Genomic DNA, 27,690 nt, shown 5'->3' with positions numbered 1-27,690 from the left:
GTGATTAACACATTTCAGATTTGTAAAGTAACACTGGCTCTGCTGATATTAGCATTCACACCAGAGATGTAGTTTCTCTGTAATAATAACGTGTCTGCTTTGCTGATTGTCTCATTAGTTATTAGCTTATCTGCTGTGGTTGTGTGAGTAAAATATTCAGATTGAATCTCAAGCAAGATTCTCTAATTAATGATTCAGATCTGTCCGTTTAACATCTCCTTGCTTTGATTTATCACATTATGTTAGACAAATTGTAAACAAACACACAAATTTACTAGAAACTAGTTTTGCCCCATACATCTTCCAGGCATTGTTTTGTGCAAATGTTGACATTTGAATATTCATTTGTGCATTTATTATTCTCATCTGAAAACATTTATGCATACACAGATCAGGTTAATTTATGCAGAGTTTCCAGCGCAAAAACACAAAGACAAAGCTTTGAAAGATATAATTGAATAGAAATTGTGAGTAAAAATGTCTATTCAATAAACCTGAAATCTGATGGAAATTGATTGTTTAAAAGAGCAGGAACCTTGTTTCTTGTAATGTTTTATTGAAATGGTTTAAGATATTATTTAAAACTTGGTGCCATACTCTTGTTATTTCACCCTATGTGAAGAAAATAAAGCAGTATCATACTCTGAACTGTCTTCTTGTTGTTTGTTATGCATGGTTTAGCCACTAGAGGGCGCACTGCACAGCCTAATCTTGTGGTTCATGTGAACTTGGTGGTGGATGTTCTTCATTGATTTAATATTCTCTTTTTTCCTATCTTATATTGCCATAGCTGCTCTGATGCCTAGTGATGATGCAGCTCTTTTGACCCCGGGAAGGATGAGTCAGCGTGGGAAGGAGGCGGGCCTGCACACACCCAGTAAAGACCTGCTCTCAAGCCCCTCCCTCAGCCCGGGTGTCAGCTACAGTCACGGTAGGAAAACAGCAGTCACATGGTTTGCAGGCACATGAATTTTTCCCAAAAATGTTGTGATAATGTGGTGACTGTAACACTGCAAATGGCAAATTTGCATGGAGGTTTAAGAAATCTGATCCCAGACCAGAACAGACATCACTTTTGGTTATGCAATGTTTTTCCGTTACAAAATAATTTGTGCTCTTATGTTTCTTTGGTATAGTGGCATTTTTATATGTTGTGCAATATGACCCGAGATATTTATATTCATAAGAACATGATGAATATGGGCAGAATGATTTCAGGTTGCCCTTTACCCTTTTTATTTTTTATTTGTAGTTTTGATGTTTACCACCAGAGGTCCCTACAGTCTAAACAGATCTGATTAATGTATGTATGTGATGCTCCGAGATTATACTGTGTGATGCTCAGGGTTTATAGTATGTGATGTACTGCATATTTATGCTATGTAATCTGCAGTTGAGTTGTGCACAATTTATTAATGATCTGTTCATCTTTCAAAATAACATACACACTTATCTTGAGTACCAGACTGATGCTTCATCCTCATATTATTTGAGACCATAGTTCACAGTATGTCACCTACCTCACATTAGACATCTTGTTATATCGATTGTTCCTCTCTCAAACCTGTGGTCACCTGTGATATCAACAGAGCAGATTTATATTACTTGAGTGCAGTTATTTTTAATGTTGTTCAAGGATTTAGCTTTTATAATAATGAGAAGGATTATAAAACTGCTTTTTAATCCAAATAAGCACATGATGAAGCTGGGGTTACATGCATTCTTTTACGAGTGACAGACTCATGATCTTACAATGTGCACAATAAATGCAAAAAAAACAGCAGCAGTCAAAACCTTTTAAAGTCTGTGAACCTGCGGGTCACCATAGCAACAGCATTTGCCCCATCATAAGGCTTGGAGGGGCTTGTTTTCTTTTATAAAGCCTATTCACATTTCATTCAACCTTACATGCTCTCAAATGAATCAGACGTATTTGTGTTTGTAATAATAGACCTCCTATTTGATTCAACCTAATCACAAGACTGAAGTTTCTCCACCCGGAATAACATCAGCCGGTGGATAGATCTCAGTTTGTGGTCTTCTCTCCATCTGAGATAGAGCAGGTGCACTTGACCTGGATTTAATGGATTACGTCCCTTTAGTAAATAGGGTTAAAATGTAAAGCATGCATCTCAACCAATCAGCTTTACGTACATCATCTCATTTTGACCAATCGAGAGCAGGGTGCTTTACATATGGTTGGCTGGGTCTGAGCAAGCTTTACATAGTAACCATCGCCTGGGAATATTATGGCTGTTCTTTGAGCCCGAATGGGTTTGATGTAACATCTGGGTGCGTGCCTGTTTTTTTAATGCACAAGAGTTGCTATTCCTGCGGCTGTTGGTTGATTAAGCAACTGGTGTATCAATCTTTCTGCATATAGGCAAGTATTGTGGTTAGTTGCGTGCTGTAGTGTGTATGTGTGTGTGTTTTAAATGAGACGTACTCATTCAGCATCACCTGCGACGGTATCTGGTGAGAACAGCAGGCAGGGGTTTATATGTACAAATTCAAAGTGTAAAGTGTACAGTTCATGAGTGCTGGTGTACGTAAGATGCTGGTTTATCAGTAGAATAATTGTGATGTAAAGTAGTTGATTTAGGTTTTAAGCATAAGATAAAGGACATTGATTTCTTCAGAGTACTGATTATTTAGTGAAGTTAAAGGTGTTCTGAGGTTTGCCCTGAAAGCTTATTTGTCAGACTGGTAATCCAGGTTGTATAAGGTTCTAGTGGCTTTCACAGAGCAAATAAATACTGGGCCTGAAACACTCTTAAAAATAAAAAAATAAGGTTCTTGGGTACAATGCAATAGAAAAATCCTTGCTCATTCTTTAAAGAACCATTCAGTCCAAAGCCGCTTTTAGACCATTTAGTTCTGATACCAATTACAGGAATAAGTACTGGGACACTTTTCAAAGTGCTAAATATTCCCCAGTACTATTTTCCTGGTTGCATTCGCACTGCTAGTCGGGACTCCGAAGTTATATAATATTCATACCGATGGCCTCGCCACCTCACCGGCATCTATGCCGTCCCCTCAGATCACCATTAATGTTGAATGGGATTTCATTCCCATTCAATGAATGGCGCCGACACTGAGAAAACAACATGTTTATGTATGTTTGTTTATGTCTTGTAACATGTTGATAGAGCAATAATAATAATACGATAATAATGTGCATGATTATGAATGCCTTATAAGTGAGTAGCAAGATCTTAAAATCAACTCGATTCTTTACCAGAACCCAGTGCAATTGCTGGAGAACTGAAAAGATGTGCTCAGTAGAGGGCATTCGAGAAAGAACACGAGCTGCCCAATTTTGAACCAACTAGATCTTAGCTCTTTCCCCGCCTTTAACGAGATATCTCGTCATTTAAGAGAAAACGCTTCCCCGCCAATGACGAGATTTTCCGTCTTTCCGCAATACCGCTATTATCCACCAGGTGGCGCCCTTCCGCAACTTTTTAAACCCGGAAGTATTGCCCTATGGCAAGCGGCTGCATGTCCGTGTCTGTTTTAAAGATCGCTCTGAATGGGATCTCTATAAAAAGTCCGTCACAAAAATGGAATTATCTCTGCTTTTTGCTCAAAATGTGGTGTTTTTGCAGAAACCTACCCATATTCAAAAGCTGATTACAAAAGAACCACTAAGGGTAGGATGAAACGTTTTTTTTTGTTTGAAAGCAGAGGGTCTGTTCTTTCATTTGGTATATTGTATGTTTATATATTTAAAGAAGAACATTTTCTGGAAGGCATTAAACTTTGGTGAAAATCATGAAAAACGCTGGCGCTGGCTGGCAACTTTTTTTAAAAACGCTGGCGGTGAAAGAGTTAAGTAGTAATTTAGAAGGAAGAAGTGCATTAAAATAGTCAATATGTGAAGTGACTAAAGCATGAATAAGAATTGCTGTACTATTGGTTGAGAGGGAGGAATGGAGACAGTTTATATTACGCAAATAAAAAATATGCAGTCCACGTGATTATTAATTTGAGTTTCAAAAGACAATGTGCTATTCAAGATAACACCCAAACTTTTAACCTGAGAAGATGGACAGATTACACTATTGTCAATAGACAAGGAAAAACAACTATGTTTCTTAGAATTTAACTTTAAATAATTTGCTGAAAACCAGTCCTTAATTTCATCCAGACAGTTGGACAGAGATGGTGGAGTTAAAGAACCAGATGGTTTGGCCAACAGGTAAAGCTGAGTGTCATCCACATAACAATGGAAATGAATACCATGTTTTCTAAAATATAAAATATAAATAAGAGGAAGTATAAATTATAAAAAGTAGCGGGCCCAAAACAGAACCCTGAGGAACACCAGTGGAAACTATGGATATTCTTGTTTGTAATTTTTTAATTGAAAATGCTAAGTTCACCCAGAAAGATACAACCTAAACCAAGATAGGGAAATACCAGTAATGCCAATAGAAGTACAAGAAGTAACTTATGTGAGACAGTATCAAAGGCAGCGCTCAAATCAAGAATGACAAGTATAGATAAAAAGATAGATAAAAGCCCAGAGTCAGCTGCCAACAACAGATCATTGATTATTCTGACAAGAGAAGTCTCAGTACTATGATGGGAAAAAAGCCAGACTGAAATTCTTCATACAAATTATTATCAGAAAGGTATTCATGAATTTGAATTTCTTTTTTTTTTTACTTTATTGTGAATACACACAAAGGGAAGGGAGAAAAGAGGAGAAAGAAGAAAATAATAATAATAATAATAAATTTTTTTTAATAAATAATAAAAATAAAGACAAACAAGACAAACAAAAACAAAATATTAACATTGTCCTGAAATTGGGCTTCATACTTTATATACAATCAAAAAACATATACGGTTTAATGCAGAGGCTTATGTCCTATTTCAGAAAGTTAATAACTGGATCCCATCTTCTTTCAAAGGCTGGGGTTTTTAATTGCACATGTGCTGTTAGCCGTTCCATTAAATATACTTGTCTTATCTTTTGTGTCCATTGCACAATGGTAGGTGGTTCAGGCTTTAACCAACATATCGTTATCATTTTCCTTGCCATCATTAAGAGGAAATGGAGAATAAACGCTTGATCTTGAGAGAGATTGTCTGGGAAGATATCCAGTAAAAACGTTTGGGAGTCCAAAGAAATGTTCACTTTTAATAGATCTTCCAAAATGCCCTTAACATCCTTCCAGAAGCCATGTATGTTGGGACAGTCCCAAAAGATGTGAGTTTGATCACCGATGAATTTGAATTTCAATACACTTTTACGTATTTTCGAGATAAACGATACATTTGAAATTGGACGAAAATTATCAAAGTTGAGCGGATCAGCCCCTGGCTTTTTAAGTATTGAAGTAATAATAGCACATTCAAGGGATGGAGGCATAAAACCATAAAACAAGTGAGGCATTAACTATTTAAACAATCAATAGCAACAGGGCTGGTAAACAAGCTTTCAATAAAGGAGTTGGTAGAGGGTCTAACAAACAAGTTTAAGATTTGGATTTATCTCAGAAGTGGTTGGTAGTAAAAAATTTGAAAAAAAAAAAGGTTGAGGACGTATTTGCAATATATGTTGAAAAGAGTCATATTGAAAGTGTTATTAGGTAATTGTTGATGTACATTTTTAACCTTAGACTCAAAAAAGTCATAAGACAAATACTGTAGTTTGTGGTGTGCAGTTTAGACCCTGCTGTGAAAAAGGAGGTAATTTAGACCCATCAAAATGCATTCTTGAACTAAAGTCATTCCCTGTTCTTGTGGTGCGAACCTGATAAAAAGCAGCTACTTCATGTAAATAGTCCCATAACTACAAAAAAATTTAGTTCTGACGGTGTGGAAGTGCCTAAAGGTTCTTAAAGGTATCATTTCATTTTTACCTTTTTATAATCTGAAGAACCTTTTTCACCACAAAGAACCTTTTATGAAACAGTAAAGTTCTTTGGATGTAAATGGTTCTTTTATGGCATCATAAGGCACCTTTATTTTTAAGAGTGTTGCAGCACATAAAGTCTGAAATCATTGCTGATGTTTATTATGCCATTTGTTTAATGTCTTGATTGCTTGATTCATCAGGCTGGTTGACAATCGACCAAATTTACAGCATGTAAGTTTGCAAGTAATGACAAATATTGATTTTTTTTTGTTATCTGTTGTGCACTTTTGAACTTTATCAAGCTATCTACTGTTATAAATCTCTCTCTTCACACTCGCTGCAGAACTCTTGTTGACAGTAAAGTTATTTGGATTAATAACTTCTTGACTGTCACTACACTAGTTGGATTTAACCTGCCGGGTTACTCATGCTGCTTGTTGGGAAACTATTTAAAGCAACTTGGGTTTTCTTAACAGAGATTAAGTTTCGAGGGATGCCCGTACTTATACTCTCGCACATATATAGAAAAGGTTGGTTACAGGTATAGAAACAGTTTCTTCCATGCCATCTGCTTCACAGGAGAGCCGCTTGATCGATGAAATTGCTGGGCTGCGCATTGCATTTACCCTTGGGCAAATAAATGTGTCTTTAGATATATTTTTCCCACAAGAGTTCAGTGATGATGCTAATGCAAGGAAGTTGTTTGTTTCAAAGTTGTTTGTGTTGTCTGATCCTCTCCACCCCCAGAGGAATTTCTCAGAATCGATATCTGTATCGTTGAGGGTATAGCTCAAAGCTTTACAGGCTGTGTTTTCACCTCCCTCTGGCTAAAGAGACATCATCTACCGTGTTTGTCGTTGCGTTCAGTGGCTTTACAGATTACTGGCAATCACTTAATTTAGCGGAGATGTGTTGTTATTGTTGACTTGCCTCTCTGACCTGCTTCTATCGTTCAATTAAGAGTGCCAAAAAGGACTCTCTAATAGGCAGAGTTCCAGATGGATAATGCGCTTTCGTAAATGTTTTGAGATCCTTGCTGTACCTTTATCTGACCTGAATCACAGACAGATTGATGGCAGGCAGACTGGCTTGTCAATAGATAGAAACTTTCACATACAGACTGTTCTCTTGCTTGTTCATTAGCAATATAAGCATCAACTTGAATGTTCCTTCAAGATACTCTCTGTAAAAAATCTGATCAAACCAGCAGTATTTATTCTTTGGTCTTAATGCTCAAACTGGTTTTGGCTTCTTTAAATGGTGGTTTTGGGTGAAATGTCCATTATGGGGAGAATAACTTGGAGCAGTCGAGTTTGAGTTCAGCATTCACTGGAGCATCTTAATTGGCTTCATTAGGCCATCATGCACAGTCATCCTTCAGTCGCATCTGTTTGCCATCTCCTGTCTCTTTTTTGTGAGGATGTTGCCTAGCAACATTACATTGACAAAGGCAGACTCAAGGATGGATGCAGAAGCATGCTCTGTTTTGATTGGCTAGCAGGATTATAGATAAGCCTAATGGTTTCAATGCACAGGTATTTGGGATGGAGTTGCAAGGAAATACCTGTAGTGACGATTAACTGTGCGATTTTGCTTGTTATGCTTCTCAATGAATTACGGTGAAATGCCGCTACAGAGGGCGCTCTCGTGCAGAAACTCAATATGCGTCGCAGAAGAAATAGGCTACCATTTACACAAGTAGCTCTATAAAATGCCTAAGTATATATTTATATTGCTGTTCATCAAACCTTTTCGGATATTTTCATGATAATAAAGTATATTTATAATGATTATGTTTGACGAGTGTTAATTTATGTTAAAAACTCATACATGAAATACATGAAAGAGCTGTGCATAATATCACCTTTGCAATTCAGAATCGATATCAGACATTAGTATTAATCATCCTATAGGGTTATTTGTAGTATTTAATGAGCGCTGTACCTATTACAGTATAACTCCAGTTCTTTAGTAAATGAAGCTGTACCCAGAATGCACCAGCATTTCACTTGAAGTCCCAGCGGTGTTCACTGCCTCCTCCTGTGAGGTGCTTGTTGACATTTCAGTCCTGGCTCATAAATTAATTTGTATAAAATCTGTTTTCCCCTCCGGATTCTGCTGTGATTAAATAACTTCTTGGAAGCTTGTTGCGTGTCAGTGATGCTTATGAAGATAAACATCATTTGCAGTTTGATTACATTTGTCTCAATGCTTCATGTCCTATTAGACTTTACATCTTTATGAGACTAAAACTTCCTCTATAAAGCTAGTTTGCATTGTCAGATTTGAGGGCGTATGGGTAATCATAAGGCCCTGTTTGGAGATGCTGATTGGCTGATAGTCGATGGCTTGATTCTGTTCTCACCAGAACTGTCAACAGAGACTTTGTTTGAGAAAGAGGTGTGTTACTGTGTATGTCAATGAGTCTCTACATTTACATTAGAAATTCGGAGAGCTGTGACTGAGAAAGAGAGATAATCTAAAAAAATGATAAACAAAATATAAATAGATTGATACACAAACAGTTATAGAAGAAAGAATTCAAGAAATGTAAACTTGTAAGTCAAAACAAGCAAGAATGATGCACAGATGTTTGAGACGGTCAGTGGCATTGAAGTGTCTCCCACTCTCTCTCTCACTTTCTTCACACACAGTCACGCTTGAGCGAGAGAGAGAGAGAGAGAGAGAGAGAGAGGGAGGGAGGGAGGGAGGGAGGGCGAGCTGCAGTGAGTAACTGAGGGAGAGCGCGTGAGTGTGTTTTCAGAGCACATTCGGTCAGCAGGAGTACTAGAGGCAGTAGAGTATGTCTGTAGAGGAGATCTGAGGCAGCGTCCCGTCAGTTTGTTGCTAATCTTCACCTTCTTCAGGGTGAGGCTTCCCCACGCCCGCCCTCATGATGAAGCAAGAGGGAATTCTGGGGCGCCGCCGTTTCTCCACCTGTGGCGGAGTCGTCTCGGCCCGGCCGCCCCATCCCGACGGACGCAAACTCATACGCAACGCCTCATTCGGGGGGTACAACGAGCTTTCCGTCTGTTTGCCAGGTGGGTGCATTGCTGATGTCCACTGCTGCTTCCTGTATAAAGGTTCAGTGCATATGGGAGCGTTTCATATGTCAGATTTGTTAATACTGAGCAAATAATAGTATATCTATGTATATATGCAACTCAAGTCCTTTTACGTTTTATTGCTTGACAGCTTGTGGATAAAATGATGTGACTCTGTCTGTGAAATCCATGAGATTAGGAGCATCGAAGTTTGAATCAATGTTTGACATGACCTTAGTCAGTCAATAATATTAAAGATATCAAAGGTTAAATCTTCTTTACATTATGTAGGATGATTTTTTGTAGAAAACAGTAAATCACAAATAAATGACTTTATTTGGGTTTTTACAGACTGCATCACGTACTTGCATCGAGTTTGTTGCAACTTTAAAACTTAGAGACATGTAATGATTTGGGTTTCCCTTACATTTTCATCAGAACAAAATACAATCCACGAGTGAATCATTATATTGAGTTGAATTGAGACTGATTTGGATAAGTCGATAATTCATATTTTCTTATTTGTTCAAGGACTCTAGACAGAGCTTTTTTGTTGCAGTTATTGAATAGCTGCAGCTTTCTTTGGCATTGGTGGTGATTCTGACTCATCTGTATGTATTGTGTGTCCTCTTCTTAATTGATTCCTGGTGATTAAGATTGGGAGAGGATAAATTCAATTGTTTTATTTATGCACGTGGGACGGTTGCTGTTTTCTGGTGGTACCCAAGCATGGCATATGCTAGTTTAACATGGCCCAGGGTATTATTTTAATAATCACATTTTCATTATCCCCATCTTTTTTTTAGATTTTAATAAAGGAATAGAGACGGTAATGGCCTGAGTGTGTCTTGTGAGTCACTTTTACCTGTGTAATACTTAAAAAGGTTTATACTAACTGTAATACTGTTTCATTTCAAGTAAAATTGAAGAATGGGGCCAGATTTTAGTGACCTGAGGTCTGAAAGTAATTTTGGATAGTTTAGTACTCAGGTTAAAATCACTCAGACGCAAACGTATATCATCGTCTAACCTTAGAGCTCATGGTAGGTCTATGTGTTATGAGATCTGTTAGACTGTGAAGATTTTAAAGGGTAGACAATCATCTTTGCTCTGAGGGTCACCTGCACTTTTTTGCATTAGGGGTTAGCACCGGTGTGTGACTGTTAACGGACCATCTGTACCAAAGCACAGGTCAACTTAACATCTTTCTGCCAAATCAAAATGCCTTTCGCACAACGCTCAAAAGAAGACATCACAAACCTACGATCTAAGGGTTTAATTAAATCCTCTGTGCCCTCTGTACATGATGTTATATGTGTATTGTGCTTTAGTTATGTGGTACAGTCTGTATAAATGGATCTGCAGGTTTTACATGTATGGTTTTTGTTATTAATGACATGCAAGAGTTAAACTGATAGTTTGTCCCTTTGTCTCAGGACGATGCTCTTTGCCCTTCAGGACCTCTGTCAGGGTGGAATTACACTTAGTGTTGTTTCGCTGTAGTCAAGGACACTTAAAGAGTGTAGGGATATCAGAGACGTCCTGCATCACAGACGACACAAATACACACGTAAACATGCTTTCTCTCTCTCGCTGTCTCTCTCTCTATTCGGGTCTTACTATAGTATATTTACATGTTTGTGTGAACTCTAATGTAAACATTGATTTTTTTTCGATGTTAAAATGCTGTCTACTACTTTAGTAGAGACAATTATGGTATGTAAGGGTGCTTTTGGTCAAACTGCATCCACCATGTTTACATTACTTGTATGTATTGTAACCTATAACGTAAATACTTCAACCGCGATCATAATTTACATATGCGTTGTTTAAAAAGTACAATTAAATCATGAAAAATACACTCCTTGCTACCTGAATCAATTAAAGAGCTGCCCACAGATTTTCTGTGTTTTTAATTATATTTACTTTTTATTATTTGGCAGCTCTTTCGCTTGTGTGTTCTCATGGGATAGCAAAGTGGCCACTGAGTGCACACTAAGGGCATTTTCACATTAGCACTTTTGGTGCGCACCCGGGTTCGATTGACATCAGAGTTCGGTACATTTGGATGATGTGAACGCTGTCTTCCGAACTCGGGTGCGCACCCGCGAAATGTACTCAAGTCCGCTTAAAAAGGGTGGTCTGGGGTACGGTTCATGTGAACTCCAGATCAGTTCGCTGCTAATGTGAGCGCAATCGTACCAAATCGCGGAAGTGAACCACTGTTAATTACGTATTATATGGAATGTCCCACCAAAACAGACGTGTGTGTTTGTGTGTGTGCACTTACCTTGACAACAAAATGCATAGAATGCTTGCTTGACTTTTAACATATATAAGTCGCACTGGACTATAAGTCACATTTGTTTAGAAAATGATTTATAGGCTACAGGAGCAGCGCCCTCTCGCGGCTGTAGACAGTAATGTTTTCTCTTGGTTCATGTTAGTCAGTATGAATTCATGTTGACATATAAGTCGCACCTGACTATAAGTCGCAGGACCAGCCAAACAATTAAATAAAAGTGCGGATAATACTGTATATGGTTAAAAATGGGTGATTTCGAATGCAGCAAGTGTTATATGTTTGTCAGACTAAAAAAATTATTATCAGCAAGACTTTAACTCTTTCCCCGCCATTGACGAGATATCTCGTCAATTAAGAGAAAACGCTTCCCCGCCAATGACGAGATTTTCCGTCTTTCCGCAATACCACTATTATCCACCAGGTGGCGCCCTTCCGCAACTTTTTAAAACCGGAAGTATTGCCCTATGGCAAGCTGCTGCATGTCCGTGTCTGTTTTAAAGATCGCTCTGAATGGGATCTCTATGAAAAGTCCGTCACAAAAATGGAATTATCTCTGCTTTTTGCTCAAAATATGGTGTTTTTGCAAAAACCTACCCATATTCAAAAGCTGATTGCAAAAGAACCACTAAAGGTAGGATGAAACGTTTTTTTTTTGTTTGAAAGCAGAGGGTCTGTTCTTTCATTTGGTATATTGTATGTTTATATATTTAAAGAAGAACATTTTCTGGAAGGCATTAAACTTTGGTGAAAATCATGAAAAACGCTGGCGCTGGCTGGCAACTTTTTTTTAAACGCTGGCGGTGAAAGAGTTAAGGTAAAATCGAACAGAAGCACACATTTACAGAAAATAGTTTCTAGTCCAGTTCGTTGCCTCGTAGATTTCTCCCTTATAGGGTTGTGCCGATAGACGATAGTATCGTGTATGGGCGATCGTCAGACATATCGCTAACAGCGGGGTTTCAGGCCGACAGCTGCCAATAGTTGTTATTATTATCATCATCATAGATTTACATTAACATGTGCATTGCATGCTTTTCCTTGCATGAGAGTGTTTGTGGGCTTTACTTTGTGCAAGAGAGTTTGTAATGCACACGGATTTCTTCTCGAATGCACGTGGACTCAATGCGCATGTCTTGGACTCTTGCTCGGACCTGAATGCGTTCGGCATGGAGTCCTTCTAGCACCTGAACTTGTAAAACGCGCAGCTCTGACAGATGCACTAGAGATGTTATAAGGCGCGCAAAAAAGTTAAAACCAGTGAGTTTGTTGTTCCCACTCCCTGGCACGCAGGAAATTTGAAAGGAAATTGATTAATGGCATCAGTTTTAAGAAGGTTGCAGTTATGACAGTCTTGCCCCTTGCTGCTTTTTTATCCACCAATCAGGCAACTTGTCATTAAAAAGTAAAAAATGAACAAATAAATAAATGAGCAAACTACCCCCCCCCCATACTATCATGTATCGCCGATGTTACAGGCTGAAGATAGGACGATCTCAAAATGGGACATATCGCCCAACACTACTCCCTTACTGTGGGTTCACACCAGAAGCGAGTCCTCGTGTGAGGCGATGCGAATGACACGATATTTGCTGCGAAAACACCTCCATTCGCCTCAAACGCATCTTCCCCCAAGTTGAAAACATTAAACTCGAGCGAAAAATTTGCATGACACAAAGTTAAATCCCGCGAGAAATCTAGAACGAGTAACGCGATGCCCACGTTTGGTGTGTACGTAGCCTTAGACTTTCAATATAGCTACACTTTTCTGTATTTGACATATGAGTTTTAGCAACCAGGATTCTTGGTTTATCTGTTATTAGAATTAATCCAGTGATGAAAACTTGACACCAAAGAAAAGCTCATTCGCGTTTATTTTTTGGGTAAGGACAGACTTCAAGCACAATTATTGCAAAGAAACTGTATGTGTTTCTTTCCAATTGACTGATTTTTTTATAAAATAATGCAGATGAATGAAATGTTGTAGTTCCTGTTGAATTTTTAAGTACAAACGCTGAATAAATCAACAGCACATGTAGATCCACGTGAAGAGTGTTTAATGCAGATTTATGCATTGACAAAATTGCTTGCTATGCTAATCTGCTAACAGATGAGTTGTGGTAATGGTTAAGAAGGTTTCTGTTTGTCATTATCATTCTGAAGGGCTCTCAGAGAGGTTTGTTTTTCGGATATTCAATGGTTCTTCACTAACAAGACAAGAGATGAGATGCAGAACACAACAGAACTGATTACCCAGTGGATGGCTCATTTACATCTTGTCCACTGTGTTTTCAGATCAATTTGTGAATATGATTTAACACTGAACTCAGGTCAGACTGATATCTTTGTTCTACCCTGATGTGTTTGATAGATGCCGGAATGGCTTGGAAACAGGAAATGGGTAGCGTCTTGCACTCTTAATTAAAGCGGCTTGCAAACGTGATTCATCCTTCACGAAAAGCTTCTTCTCAGGGGAAACCTTTGAGACGCTCATGGATCGACTGAAAAACCTTTCGTTTGTCTTGGATGTTGATCATGTGAAATGTCAAACCCTTGAGCTGCTGTCGCGGATTACAGTATTTCATGGACCTCAAATTTACAAACTATGATTTTCTTTTATGAAAATAATTGTGTCGGAATATACTAAAAACATCTGTTGACACTATTGGCTCTTATACAGTATGCCTTGTAGCTGAATGCTACAATATTTATTACCTATATTTATTATACTTGTTGTAATTATCTAAATGTATTTATTTTTTGGAAATAAACTGTATATATTTACCAGTTTATCCTGTATACACCGAGACAATGAATCCATCAAGCAAATATATTATCTAATGTGACATGAATGTGCTGTGCGTGGGTAAGAAACTAACTTGCCCTGACAGTTTTGACATAGACAAATTGTCCATGGTTTTAGATAATGAATGTGCTTTACTGTCTTGTGTGATGAAGGGCTGTCTTCTCCTCAGGCCTTTAGTTATGGGGCGTTCCTCTCTCAATAATGAAACACAATCTGTGTGCAATATCCATAATGATATATTTGAAACCAAAAACGTTCTGTTGAAATGTCTTTGTTTTTCTGGTGATATTCATGTGTCTGATGTGTTCATGCTGTCAGTATTGTCTTATTGTGAAGTGTGTTGTCCTGCAGGTGTTGCTCAGTGTGATGATGCAGCTGTCAAATGTAGACATTGTTGATGTTTATTGAAGTTGCAGGCATGCAATATTCACAAATTTCTTACTTTCACCTGGTTTGGGATCAGATTCTGCACCTCATTGAAGTTTTAACTAAACCAGCAAGTAAAATGAAGTCACATATTTAGGATGTTCTGTGCTGTTGAATATTATTACTAATATTAATGTGTCCATGGTCAAATTTTTTATTAGATTTAATGATAATGTCGACATTTTTCATTTTTGCAGGTTTTGATCGTAGCAAAGAGGAAATTGTGCCTCTTAAAGAGGACTCCTTGCACTCCATATCCAAGAGCAAGGTGAACACACACACACAGTCTTTAATTTCTTTTTACTACCCATCATCCTTTGGGAGCAGAAATGGATTGATTCAGGTTAGCGGATCCTCCAGCCATCTTCAGTCCATGGTTTACATATTATATATAGTCAAGTACATCTTAAAGCTGATAGGAGTTCAGACAGCATCAGACATATCCCTAGTGAGAGGAAGATTTGCTTATCATCTCACCTTCATTAATAACATCCCATTTATAGCATGAACAAACTCATTTAAAACCAGATCAGACCACCCAACACAAACGCATGTTCTCAGACTTTCTCTGTCGATCAGATTTATATGTCTGAGTTCAGCCAGGCTTGTGTAAGTCACTCTCAACAAGCTTTAGATGTTGTAGATGTACTGCTACATTTAGACAGACCATCACCTCGAGAGACATCAACTACAAACAGACCACTGATGCCTTTAAGCTCAAGAAACTATTTTTCTTCATCACATATTTTTCAAATGCTTTCCATGGGCTTGCAGAGCAAATTGACCGTTGTTTGCTTAAAGATATTTCATTGAATCTGCTTTCACATCCAAACACTTTTAATACACTAATGAATCTATAGCATAACTTTAGCATTAAGCCTGGCTTACATGAATTGTGTTTTTTATTGTGCGTGATGTTTTTGCAGTCGGAAACCAAACTCTATAATGGCTCAGATAAAGATGTTTCAACTTCTGGAATCAAACTCACCAAGAAAGAGTCACTTAAGGTAAACGAATAGGAACGTAATAGAAAATTGCAGTGTTTTTTGTGTATATCAATTAGATGTCATGATAAAGGCGCTGTGTGATGGTTCATTTAGGTGCAGAAGAAGAACTACAGGGAAGAGAAGAAACGAGCCACTAAAGAACTTCTCAGTACCATCACAGATCCGTCCGTCATTGTCATGGCCGACTGGCTGAAGGTGCTTTCACTCTTACCTCCTTCTAGATTCTGAGTACAGCCAAAATCAAGCAACTAATATTAGTTTAACTGTGGTACAGCTGATACAATGGCAGGCCAAGGGGTCAAACCCAATGTTGTTTGGTCTGTAACCATAACAAGACTTGTGTAAACCGGTTTGTTCTCTCAGATTCGTGGGACGTTGAAGAGCTGGACCAAATTGTGGTGCGTGCTGAAGCCAGGGGTTCTGCTCATCTACAAAACCAATAAGAACGGTCAGTGGGTCGGTACCGTGCTGCTCAACGCCTGTGAGCTCATCGAGAGACCCTCCAAGAAGGATGGCTTCTGTTTCAAACTCTTTCACCCGCTAGAACAGTCAATATGGGCTGTCAAGGTACCAATGAAGCACATTTAATCCCTTGAACTCTGCGGACCCGTCGTCGGGTCCAAAACTGCATCATCAAATTTATTTAAAAAATATATAAGTTGTAAAGTTTTCTGTAAAATAAGACAGTTTTTATCAATTTACTCCAAATTTAGTCGGTAGATGACTCTTTTAAATTCATGCATGCCTAATTTTGCAAAAATTAAAATTATACTGCAGAAAGGATCACATTTTACATATAAACCTGCTTTTTTAATCCGTTTACTCTACTGTGATGAAGCATAATCATAGTAGCTTTTAATAAAACTTCTCTTTTGATAAATTAAGTCTTTTTGTGCATGTGTTTGATTCAGGGTCCAAAAGGAGAAGCTGTAGGGTCCATCACTCAGCCGTTACCCAGCAGTCACCTGATCTTCAGAGCGGCTTCTGAATCTGATGGTGAGACACAAAAACACATCATGCATCAAATGTGCATCTGTATAACTACTGCAGCATCAATGTTTACTGTATATTATATATTGGCTGAGAAATGTCCTGTGGGTTTTGATTATGTAAGGAATAATTGACGATGGGCCGTTGAATTATTCGAAAATAATGCACACCCATGGTACTAATGCGGCATGATGCAAAGAGGTTGTTCCTTATTTTCAATTATGCGACGGGTTTGTTGAATGCTGTAGTTTGATTGGCTGAGAAATGTTTAATGGGTGTTGATTGTGTAAGGAATAATTGACGATGGGCCATTTAATTATTAGAAAATAATGCACACCCAACGTGCTGTTACACCGTCAATTATTCCTCTTATACCACGGTTACCACAAACATAGCTCTGGTGCTTATTTTTAAGACATTTGTCAAGTTAGGTGTGCGGTTTACAGAAAAAGAATCAACACTAATGAAAAATTTTTCAACCACATTACCACCTTGGGCGTGCATTATTTTTTAATAATTCAACGGCCCGTCGTCATTTATTCCTTACATAATGCACGCTTCACGTTGTGCCATATTACCACCTTGGGTATGCATTATTTTCTAATAAAATAAACGTCCTGTCATCAATATTCCTTACTAAAACTGTGTGCAGGTCGCTGTTGGATGGACGCTCTTGAATTGGCCCTGAAATGTTCGAGTTTGTTGAAGAGAACCATGATAAGAGAGGGCAAAGAGGACATGGGACCGACCGCCGAACACCCCCACATGAACTTCTACAATCTGCTGCGAGCACACAACTTACAGGGATTTCAGTAAGAACACGCAAACATCTTACGCTCAAGACGTGTCTAGTATTCATTATTCACAGCATTATGATGATGTTTTTATCTTAAGGAAGGTGATTAAGTAGTCGTAAGTTTACTGTTAGTATGACACATCCTTTCACACAGCCTGGTCATCTGGGTTTGTGCACTGACTGAGACTTTGTCTGATGTTTCAGGTTCAACGACAGCGATCAGTTTAAAGATCCCGACCTGTACTCGGATAAGTCAGACCGAGAGAATGAGCAGGAGCAGGAAGAGTGGGAGAACGAAGGGATGGAAAAGAGTGAGGAGTCGGACAGCGACACATCGGAGCGGCAGGAAGACTCGTACGTCGACATCGACTCCAATGAGACTCTGCAGGAAACAACGTACATGGAACAGAGTGATGAGGAGCTCGGAGAGGTGTGTGTTTTATTTGTTTAATATTAAATCGAGGCGAATTGAGACATACAAAACAATCCTTCATTTGACCTGCGATATGAAATTCATGTAAGCAATATATAAATAAACGATTGAAGTTCTCTCTGCAACAGAGGTTGCATTAGACTTTTTTTATTCTCCGTCATTTTGACGGACAGGGTCGCATAAATTGCGTCATAATTATTATATGTCATTTTAATGATAATAATGAATATCTTTTGTTTTCGTTCACATGTTACGAACTTACAAGACCAGTATAAAAGGTAAAATATGTTCATTAATAAACAGATGAACAGCAACCGTGTGTCGTTTTACATGTTCAACATCACGTAAAACAGATAAGTGAAACAAGCAACCTTTGTGCCTGAACAAGCAAATATAAACAAATCAAATTACGAAATGCTTCTGCGATTAAAATATCAACAAAAATCTGAATTGAACTTAACTCAAATGATTTTCTTTATGACACTGTGCTGTAGCTATCTGAAACCATCTTGTGCTCGTCTCTGTGTAATAAAAGCATCAAGGCAGATTAATGAAGACTTATTAGATTGTATTGTCTTTACCTCAGACAGATGAATTCTTGTTGCAGTTTTATTTTGCTAATTAAATTGATCTCATGCTCTTTCATCTCACTGGAATGATCTGCGCAGATCTATCAGCGAATGACATCAAAGTATCGTGAAAGAGTTTAGAGACCAATGCTTATTATTCACTCTCTCACAGAAGTTCATGTAGATCTGTCTGCACTGCCTTAAGTCAAATACACACCTGCCACCAACTGGACAGAACTAGGTATTATATTTACAAGTTGTAAAGGGCTCATTATAGTTGTGCGTATGTCCTACGGCGAAGCCTGGTCGACGTAGGTTATGAAAAATGTAAAAATTTGGCAAAGTGCATGTCAGGCTACAAGCGTAGCAAGCTACAACGTAGAACTTACGCACGACTATAACATGGGCTTAAGTGTAATCTGTCAAAAAGTTAGATGGCTTTCAGATTTTTCTGTCATGGCTTAAAATATTCTGTTAAAGACGGAAAGGTTTTGGATAATGCGACTTCTACTTTGCAAACACATTTGGCTGTCGTGAAACATTATTGACGCACAAACGCTAAAACAATTTTCAGACGTCTATTTTCACTGCAGACAGCTGAAGAGATGAGTGTGCATGAAGACTGACGGATATCACACAATCTGTTCATTCAATCTGTATGTGTTTCAGGCTGGTGAGGCATCACAGACAGAGACGGTATCAGAAGAGAATAAATCTCTTATCTGGACTCTGCTGAAACAGGTCCGGCCTGGCATGGATCTGTCCAAAGTCGTCTTGCCAACCTTCATCCTGGAACCACGATCCTTTCTGGACAAACTGTCTGATTATTATTACCACGCTGATTTTCTCTCAGAGTAAGAGACACAAATACACACTACTGAGTCGAAGTGATCTGATTGTCTGGGTTTGTTTTAATTGTTGTATTTTATCTGACCAGAGCGGCTTTTGAAGAAAATGCCTACGATCGTATGAAGAAAGTAGTCAAATGGTACATTTCTGGATTCTACAAGAAGCCAAAGGTAGCTTTTTCTCATCTTAAAAGTAAATGATTCAAGACATGTCAGTTAGGCGGGACTCAAATTCTTTGATTGTACCTCATTAACAGGGTTTGAAGAAACCATACAACCCCATTCTTGGAGAAACATTTCGTTGTCTGTGGCTTCACGGCAAGACAAACAGCAAAACCTTCTACATCGCTGAGCAGGTAACAGTAACAGCCATTTGCTTTATGAGCGTCACGTAGTGAGAGATAGTGGCTTTAATCTGACTTGTGTTTTTCTTCAGGTGTCCCATCATCCTCCAGTGTCAGCTTTCTATGTCAGTAACAGGAAGGATGGCTTTTGCCTCAGCGGCAGCATTCTGGCTAAGTCCAAGTTTTATGGTGAGACAATATATAAAATGCTTATTTTTGTTAAACATCAGTTGACACACGGGCGGACTGATCGTGATGTGTGTCCGTGTGTATTTCTCAGGGAATTCGTTATCGGCCATCTTGGATGGTGAAGCCAGACTGTCGTTTCTGAACAGAGGAGAGGACTATGTGATGAATATGCCGTATGCCCACTGCAAAGGTCTGTCCACATTCACACACACACACACACACACACACACAGACACAAACTCCTAACACACATTACTCACACACAATACTCGCACACTCGTACTCCGTGACTAACTTACTTTCATCATTGTCTCCTGTAGGGACTCACCTAGGTACGTTTGCATTTGTGCAGTCATTTAGGGACTAGATACATCTGCTGTAGTATATAGTTAGGATCTAGTTTTGGTACACTTTATGGGGGATTTCCCGGAAAGGGTTTGTATTAATTTAGGACTAGTTATACATTTAAGAAGTTTCACAAACACCTTATAAAAACACTGCTGGTGTGCATCTTGACGCAAAACAATGACACTGATAAATTAGCTTATAAGTTAAGACAGCTCAAGTATTTTAGTCTGGGACTTGGCTTAAGCCCTGTCCAGGAAACCACCCCTATATATGCATTTTATAGACGAAACATAAAAAAGATAGTTATGAAATTATAAATAACAAAAGATTATAATCACTATAAACTTCTAAAAAATACATCTGTTAAGCTAATCTTTGTTGATTTCTTATTGTAAATATAAAGTGTCACCAAAGACCCTTGGCAAGGAGTTTATAGCCAGTTTATAGTGACCTCACCTGTCTGTCTTGTCATGTCATCAGTGTCTGTTCATCTACTATGATAGTTAATTTAAATGGCTATGCATGCACACACAGGTGTTTTTAAGTAACAACCACACATATGCGATTCACTTAAAGGAACACTCGACTTTTTGGGACTTTAGCCTGTTCACCATATCCCCCACAGTTAGATAATCCATACATACTTTTTTCATCTCTGCGCTTGCCATAACTCTGTCGGACTGGATGTTAATGGCTCCAGCTAGCATACTGCTTCTAATAAGTGACAAAATATGCCAACATTTTCCTATTTATATGTTGTGATTTGTATAGTCACAGCGTGTACAAATAACAAGGTCATATGAGACTTAACCATATACATACTGGGAACTATATTCTCAGAAGGTCAAGCACTGCTACTTATAAATAGGAAAATGTTTGCGTAATTTTGTCACTTATTTGGGAGCAGCATGCTAGCTGGAGCCATTTACTTCTAGTCTTTGTGCTACGCTAAGACAGAGTTACAGGATGCACGGATATGAAAGGGGATTTATGGACTTATCTAACTCTGGGGGATACAGTGAATAAGCTAAAGTCCCAAAAAGTTGGCGTGTTTCTTAAAACATGTAAATTCAATTTAATTAAGTGTGCTTTTTTGGCATGACAAAGACTGTACATTTGTAGAGCCAAAGCATTGGCAGCTGGCTGCGTACAAATAGTGCAAAAAAAAGTAAAAATAAAAGTATAAAGGATATGATGTATACTATAAAGTCTCTCTCGCTCTCTCTCTATCTCTCTCTGCAGGTATTCTGTATGGTACTATGACTCTGGAACTGGGCGGTCAGATCACTGTCACCTGTGAGAAAACAGGCTACAGCGCTCAGCTCGAGTTCAAACTCAAGGTTTGTGTGTGTGTTTTTGCTTGTATGATTTGTATCATGATAAAAGGCATTGTATAATAGTATGGATGTAGTAGTATAATTGTAATATTTTTTTATTCTCAGCCGTTTCTTGGCAGTAGCGATAATGTGAATCAGATCTTTGGGAAGATCAAACTTGGAAAGGAGGTTCTTGCAACGCTGGAAGGCCACTGGGTAAGTGTGTGTGTGTGTGTGTGCGTGTGTGTGTGCGCGTGTTCACAGATGGTGGTTTTATTCATAACTTTCAATCTTGAATATGTTTTAATGTTCTTGAATAGACAATAAAAAAAACTATTTTGCCATGTGTGTTTCATACAGGACAGCGAGGTCTTCATCAACGATAAGAAGACAGGCGAGGTGGAGACATTCTGGAACCCAACATCTGAGTTGAGACAGAGCAGATTGATCCGCTGCACGGTACCTTCTGAAGAACAGGGCGAGTTTGAGTCTGAGAGGTACGTAACACACATGATCTTATTTGATAATATCTAAAGACCAAGCTCTAATTCATCTCCAGTAAGGAAAAGTCAAAGGATAGTTCACCCCAAAATGAAAATTCTGTCATCATTTACTTACCCTCATGTAGTTGATGCGAGCCATTGGCTTTTATAGTAGGAAAAACAAATACTGTGGTAGTCATTCATTTATCAAAATATCTTCTTTTGTGTTCAACAGAATAAAAAAATGAATGAAGGTGAGTAAATGATGACAGAATTGTAATTTTTGGGTAATATATAGTTTATAGTTTTATTCACAGTCTCACAGATTGATGTCAGATTCATTTTAAAAACGACTTGACAAATGATGCAAGCAACAAACAACGTGACATTTTCTCTATAAATCTTAAGGTTGTGGCAACACGTAACACGGGCCATAATTAACAAGGACCAGACAGAAGCGACCAACGAGAAGTATATCTTGGAGGAGGCTCAGAGGAAGGCCGCACGTGAGCGCAAGGCAAAGTGTGAGGACTGGATGCCCGTTCTGTTTGATCAAGACCCCGCCACAGGAGAGTGGCATTACCGATACGCAGAGTAAGTCCAAACGTGATGAGAAGACGTCCTGTGAGTTTAAAGCTACACGGGTCCGTGTAAATGGAGAGATTCATCACAGCAGCACTTATTTGTTCTATGACATTGCATTCATCTCATTTTACCTGGTTACAAGGGTTTATTGATTTGTAAAAACTAATTCAGCGTAGCCTTTATATGAAAGTTTTATGACCATCTGCCATCAAAGTGCATTCTGCCACGTTTACTGTTCTTTGTCTCCCAGCACTCGTCCGTGGGACCCGCTCAACGATCTGATTCAGTTCGAGAAAGACGGCTGTATTCAGACTAAAGTGCGCCACAGGACGCCTATGGTACGTTCAGCCAGTGTAGTTAGTCTCAGTACCCAGCAGGGCACCCGGAGAGACAATTACCTGATCCAGGTACGTCCTTCTGCCCCGACACTTCCTCATGAACCCCCCTCTCCTACCCACAATCCCCTTCTCTGCTTCCGTCTCATCATCGCCGCCTGCGCTTTGTCCATTCTCCAATCGACCAACCATCACTCAGCAAACCAACCAATCACGTGGCTGCCTGAAATGGTCACGTGATCGCTCTGCCTCATCTTCAGCTTGATGAAGTTTTACAGCCTTGTGCACCACCAAGGCTACAATTTGTTTGTTGTTGTTTTTTTAGATAAAAATGTTTTTGTTTTTTTTCTTTATTTTGTTCCCCTGCGATGCATCCTTTCACACCTGCAACTGGCACGCTTGCATGCCTCTGTGTGTGTGTGTTTTTCATTAAGTTGCATTTTTGCAACCTTTCAAAAATAATAATTATTATTCTTAAGGTGGATGTTTAATGGATTTCCCACTTTTTTTGTCTGTTTTTAGGTTACAGGAGCAAAACGAAAACACAAGAGTGACAAACCCAAGAGTCCAGAAAGCGGCTGCTCGTCTCCAGAACCGGACCAGCAGGACTCATCAGGCAGCGAGAGTATGAGACACACACACACACTTGCCCACTTTGACCTAGCTAGTGGTGTTTGCCAGGGCATACGTTTGCCACAAACTCCAACAATGAAAATGAAACTGGCAGCACAAATCCTGTTGCCTGTTGAGGAGGCTTTTAGTTTTTCAAGCCACCAGACTTTTTCCTGATTTCTGCAGACTATTGAGGAACAAATTAATTGAATTCACCATTTTTTTTTCAGGGCACAAAAACAAACACAGCAGCCGCATCAGGAAGAAGGGAACAGATCTGAGTGAACTCCAAAGTGCCATCGAGTCCATCCGGCAAACCCAGGAAGACATTAACAGGTTTGAAACACATCTTACAAAATGTGAATGCGCTTCTATCGCAATGAGATTTTAAACATCTGTCTGCACATGCAGGACCGTCAACGCCCTGAGGAGTCGAGTGGCGAGTCAGCCGGCGACGGAGAGCTCGTTCCTCACTCAAAGAGACTTCTCCATCATCCTCTTCCTCATCTTCCTCCAGGTTATCCTCAACTATCTGTTTAAGTAACACCACCTACTGCCAGGACCTTCATAAGCCGTCTCAGCTTGAAAGAGGATGGTGCCGGGAACAGAAACGTCACTCCATGCCGTCATCGCCACCCCTATCTATCACTCGATGTAATCTCACAACACATTGGCCTTTTACCTGATTGGGTTTTTATATGAATTCGTGTTGTGATGGCCATTTTAACCCTACTACCTTCTCTTGAGGAGAAGCGTTTTGTGGGATGTTTTAGAAACAGTTTACTTTTATTCAACTAAATAGAGGACGACTCCTGCAACCCTACAATATCCAGACTGCAGTTTAAATACATTACATACATTTGAACTTTACATGAACGCACCCAGCGTAATTGAGGATGAGTTAATCTCACCTGTTAGGCTCATATATCACGTCATGATCCAGAAAAAGAAATAAGAAATTTCATAATTGAATTAAATACTTAATTCATTTTCTTTACTCAAAATCTAATTTATTTTAGTTTTTTGACATCGTCATACTTTTGAGAGATTAACTCGAATGTAAAACTTAAAGGGTTATACTAAGATTTTATTACAGTTTTATTAAGCGAATGAAGGAAATGAATGACGTTGCGAGTTGAGGTCAATTTTGTATTATTTAAAACCGTTTCGGGAGCAAATTCACGAATACTCGGTAATACCAGGATGTAAATTCTGCGTTTCGTACGTTCGAGCTGCGTGTCGACGGTAATCGTTTTATTTATATGAACTGTTTCTGAATGATACTGAAGCGTGTACAGTATACAGAGCATCACATTAACAGTCGCATTTAATATTAATATGAGAAAACAGTAGATTTAGGCGTAGTACTCCTGTAGCAGGACGTAATGTACTGTTGCGTACTCTCGTAGTTGCCACTGTTACATCATCTGACTTGATGTACTTAAGCCAAATAGTCAGCGAGTAGTTTAGAGGTGTTAACATGATCTGTATATAGTAAATAATCCAATTCACTTTTTTATTTCTAGAGAAATATGTGTATTAGCCAGAAATGTGTATCTTGCACAGTCACCTGTAGCCCACGTGTCTTTGTTCTGTGTTCGTTCGGTCACCTGATCACTTGCACAGCGCCCAATCAGATGTTTGAATGTGCTCATGTCAATAATAACTATTAAAAATCGATGTGCCTTTACAAGCAGGTCTTGAATTGAAGATGGGCCAGACTGAGTTTAATGGACGAGCCCGACTGTTTATTTCATACATTCTCTCTCTCTTTCCTCGGATGAATGTGCCATATTTAATTTTAGGGATACTTGTTTCAAGCCTAGCGTATCAAACTGTCGCCCACTGTGAATTTTTGTTTTTGAGCTAAAACCTGCCATAGACTTTTATTCTAGCCCTCTTTGTATTCACAAGGCACCAATCCAGGGATCAAACTGTACAATCCATCTCTCTTATGTTCATTCACACCGTGCACTCTTTAGGCTTCTAGTTTGTTTACTTATGTTTTTTTATTAAACAGTTTTTACTCCAGGTGATCCATGATTGCATTCTGGTTAAACAGTCACTCGAGAACATTTCGTCTGTGCACAGATGATGCTTTATTTGTATTACAGAATAACTTCCTGTAAGTTCACTGTCACCTGTGACATCTCACCAAATAAATGGAAAGATCGTATTGATGGCTTGTCTTTCCTTTTTTGATGGCATATTCATTTAATTATATTATCTATTATATGTGTTTAGCTTCCACAGAATTTACTAGAAGATTGAAATACATTCAGCATTAATGGTTATTTTAAGATGCATTTAGCGCAATAACCAGAGGAGGGCACCAAGAATATACAATTTAAATTCAGTGTGTCAAGCAAACATAAAAATCTCAAATACGCGAGCGCTAGAGTTTCACAGAGCTCAGACCTGAAAGTTAATCTTCACTCAATTATTCATAGCAAGAGGAGAAATGCACTTCACTAGATCAAAGCTTGGTGTGATACCAAACCATGCGCTTTCCTAATCGTGCTGCTAGTCGAAAAATGGATTTCCTCCAAGTCCATACTCATCGTCTCCGGTGCCACCGTTGCTAAGATACCTTCTCTGCTGGCACCTTGAGATGTTTGGGCTTTTGTCTAAATCTGGAGGACATATGGAGATGTGAAACGGACAAACCGCACACTGATCACGGCTGAGGACCGTCTGCACGTGCTGAAGCTGTGGGGAAACATGAGCAGAGATGTGGGGATGGGGATTGGCGGCCTGATTATTATATAATCGCATCACATGCACACAAGCAGCATCCACTGCAGCAAATATGCAAGTTTTGTCACATCGTGTCATACTGCACATCTTACACATTCAATTCAACATCAGTACAAAAATACCCTGGACCACAAAACTTAGTCTTAAGTAGCACGGGTGTATTTGTAGCAGTGGGCAATACAATACATTATGTGTCAAAATGATCAGTTTCTCTTTTATTGCAAAAAGTATCAGTTCCCTGAAGATATTTTGTTAAATTTCAACCATATCAAAATGTATTTTTGTGAGTGGATGCTATTGCTAAGGAGTTCATTTGGACAACTTCAAAGGCATTTTTCGGAATATTCAGCCTGATCTCACAAGAATTTGTATATATTTTACGAGTTGGTTAATTCGTACGAAGTTAATCGTGCAAAAAACATACTATCATAAAAAACAATAATGAAACCCTTTTCCCCAGACCCCGTTCACCTGCCATACACCATGACCGTAAGTAAATAGAGATCATTTTGATTGTTTGATTAAAGGTACAGTATAGTTCACTTTAAAATGAAAATTCTGTCATAATTTACTCATCCTCATGTTGTTCTAAACCTGTATGAATTTATTTTTTCTAATGAACATAAAAGAAGATATTTTGATAAATGATGGTAAACACACAGCAGATATGACTAGGGTGGCCATTCGGGCCAGTTTCGCCGGACACGTCCCGAACATGTTTTCGGGTTCGTTCTCCAGAAGTCGCGTTGATCGAGAGCATATGTCATCGAGGTTCTCACATTTCAGTTAAAATACATTAGAAAATTAAGATTTATTTCTTTTAAGACATACAATCATTGTAGTTTCATTCGTACCTTGAAATGTAGCGGTTGCTTTTCTGAAATGAAACTCGAAATATTAAACCTTGATGACGTATGCGGTCGACCAACGCGACTTCTGGAGAACGAACCCGAAAACATGTTCGGGATGTGTCCGGCGGAATGGCACGAATGGCCACCCTAGATATGACCATAGACTTCCATAGTAGGAATAAAAAATATGATTAAATTTAATGGGTACCATCAACTGTGTGCTTACCATCATTTATTAAAATATTTTCTACATAATTTCCCATAATACTTCCAAATGTTTTTCCTACTATGGAAGTCAATGGTCACTTTTTACCATCATTTCTCCAAATATCTTCTTTTGTGTTCATCAGAAAAATAAATTCATACAGGTTTAGAACAACATGAGGATGAGTAAATGATGACAGAATTTTTATTTTAAAGTAAACTATCCCTTTAAATAATATCTGTTAAATAATAAAGCAAAAAGTAATTTGTAAAAATATAACAAAAAATTTTAATTTTCATTTAAATTTCATTGTGACTTTAAAAGTTAAAAACAAACCTGTTAATGTTGTTACAAGTGCTGTAACTTTCACTGCAGCAAACGTGCAGATCCGTGCAACACAGATAAGTGCTGATGTTTGTCTTACAATCTGTGAATAATGCACAGATTTAACCTCCGCACCTCATGCATTCTGTTGTTTTTACATCTGACATGAATGCAAACCTTTAAAAAGGCAAGTGTACCCTCAACAAAGACCATGGGGTGAGAGTGAACCATGCTGTATTTTCAGTGGAT

General features: G+C 38.6%; 1 protein-coding gene across 7 annotated transcripts in view; it reads left to right on the top strand.

The window, feature by feature from the left end:
- The window catches only part of osbpl8 (oxysterol binding protein-like 8), a 62,592-nt gene extending 37,112 nt beyond the window's left edge, over positions 1–25,480 (top strand). For 4 of the 7 annotated variants that reach the window (XM_065273316.1, XM_065273320.1, XM_065273321.1 and 1 more), the window contains 21 exons: positions 791–931; positions 14,648–14,718; positions 15,377–15,457; positions 15,551–15,652; positions 15,821–16,024; positions 16,369–16,453; positions 17,100–17,259; positions 17,448–17,673; positions 18,915–19,099; positions 19,183–19,264; positions 19,351–19,449; positions 19,530–19,626; positions 19,718–19,816; positions 21,217–21,314; positions 21,417–21,506; positions 21,651–21,787; positions 22,181–22,366; positions 22,608–22,764; positions 23,215–23,317; positions 23,535–23,640; positions 23,716–25,480. In XM_065273316.1, the coding sequence (XP_065129388.1) occupies positions 791–931; positions 14,648–14,718; positions 15,377–15,457; positions 15,551–15,652; positions 15,821–16,024; positions 16,369–16,453; positions 17,100–17,259; positions 17,448–17,673; positions 18,915–19,099; positions 19,183–19,264; positions 19,351–19,449; positions 19,530–19,626; positions 19,718–19,816; positions 21,217–21,314; positions 21,417–21,506; positions 21,651–21,787; positions 22,181–22,366; positions 22,608–22,764; positions 23,215–23,317; positions 23,535–23,640; positions 23,716–23,848 (2,642 nt within the window). In that variant the 3' untranslated portion in view covers positions 23,849–25,480. Of the gene's footprint in view, positions 1–790; positions 932–8,634; positions 8,914–14,647; positions 14,719–15,376; positions 15,458–15,550; positions 15,653–15,820; positions 16,025–16,368; positions 16,454–17,099; positions 17,260–17,447; positions 17,674–18,914; positions 19,100–19,182; positions 19,265–19,350; positions 19,450–19,529; positions 19,627–19,717; positions 19,817–21,216; positions 21,315–21,416; positions 21,507–21,650; positions 21,788–22,180; positions 22,367–22,607; positions 22,765–23,214; positions 23,318–23,534; positions 23,641–23,715 lie in introns of those variants that run through there. The other 3 variants (XM_065273317.1, XM_065273323.2, XM_065273319.2) reach the window with 3 other exon arrangements.
- Positions 25,481–27,690: the final 2,210 nt, after the last annotated feature.

The sequence above is a fragment of the Paramisgurnus dabryanus genome, chromosome 1 (genome assembly GCF_030506205.2).
Source record: "Paramisgurnus dabryanus chromosome 1, PD_genome_1.1, whole genome shotgun sequence".
Classification (NCBI taxonomy): Eukaryota; Metazoa; Chordata; class Actinopteri; order Cypriniformes; family Cobitidae; genus Paramisgurnus; species Paramisgurnus dabryanus.
This window is presented reverse-complemented; position numbering and strand designations above follow the sequence as displayed.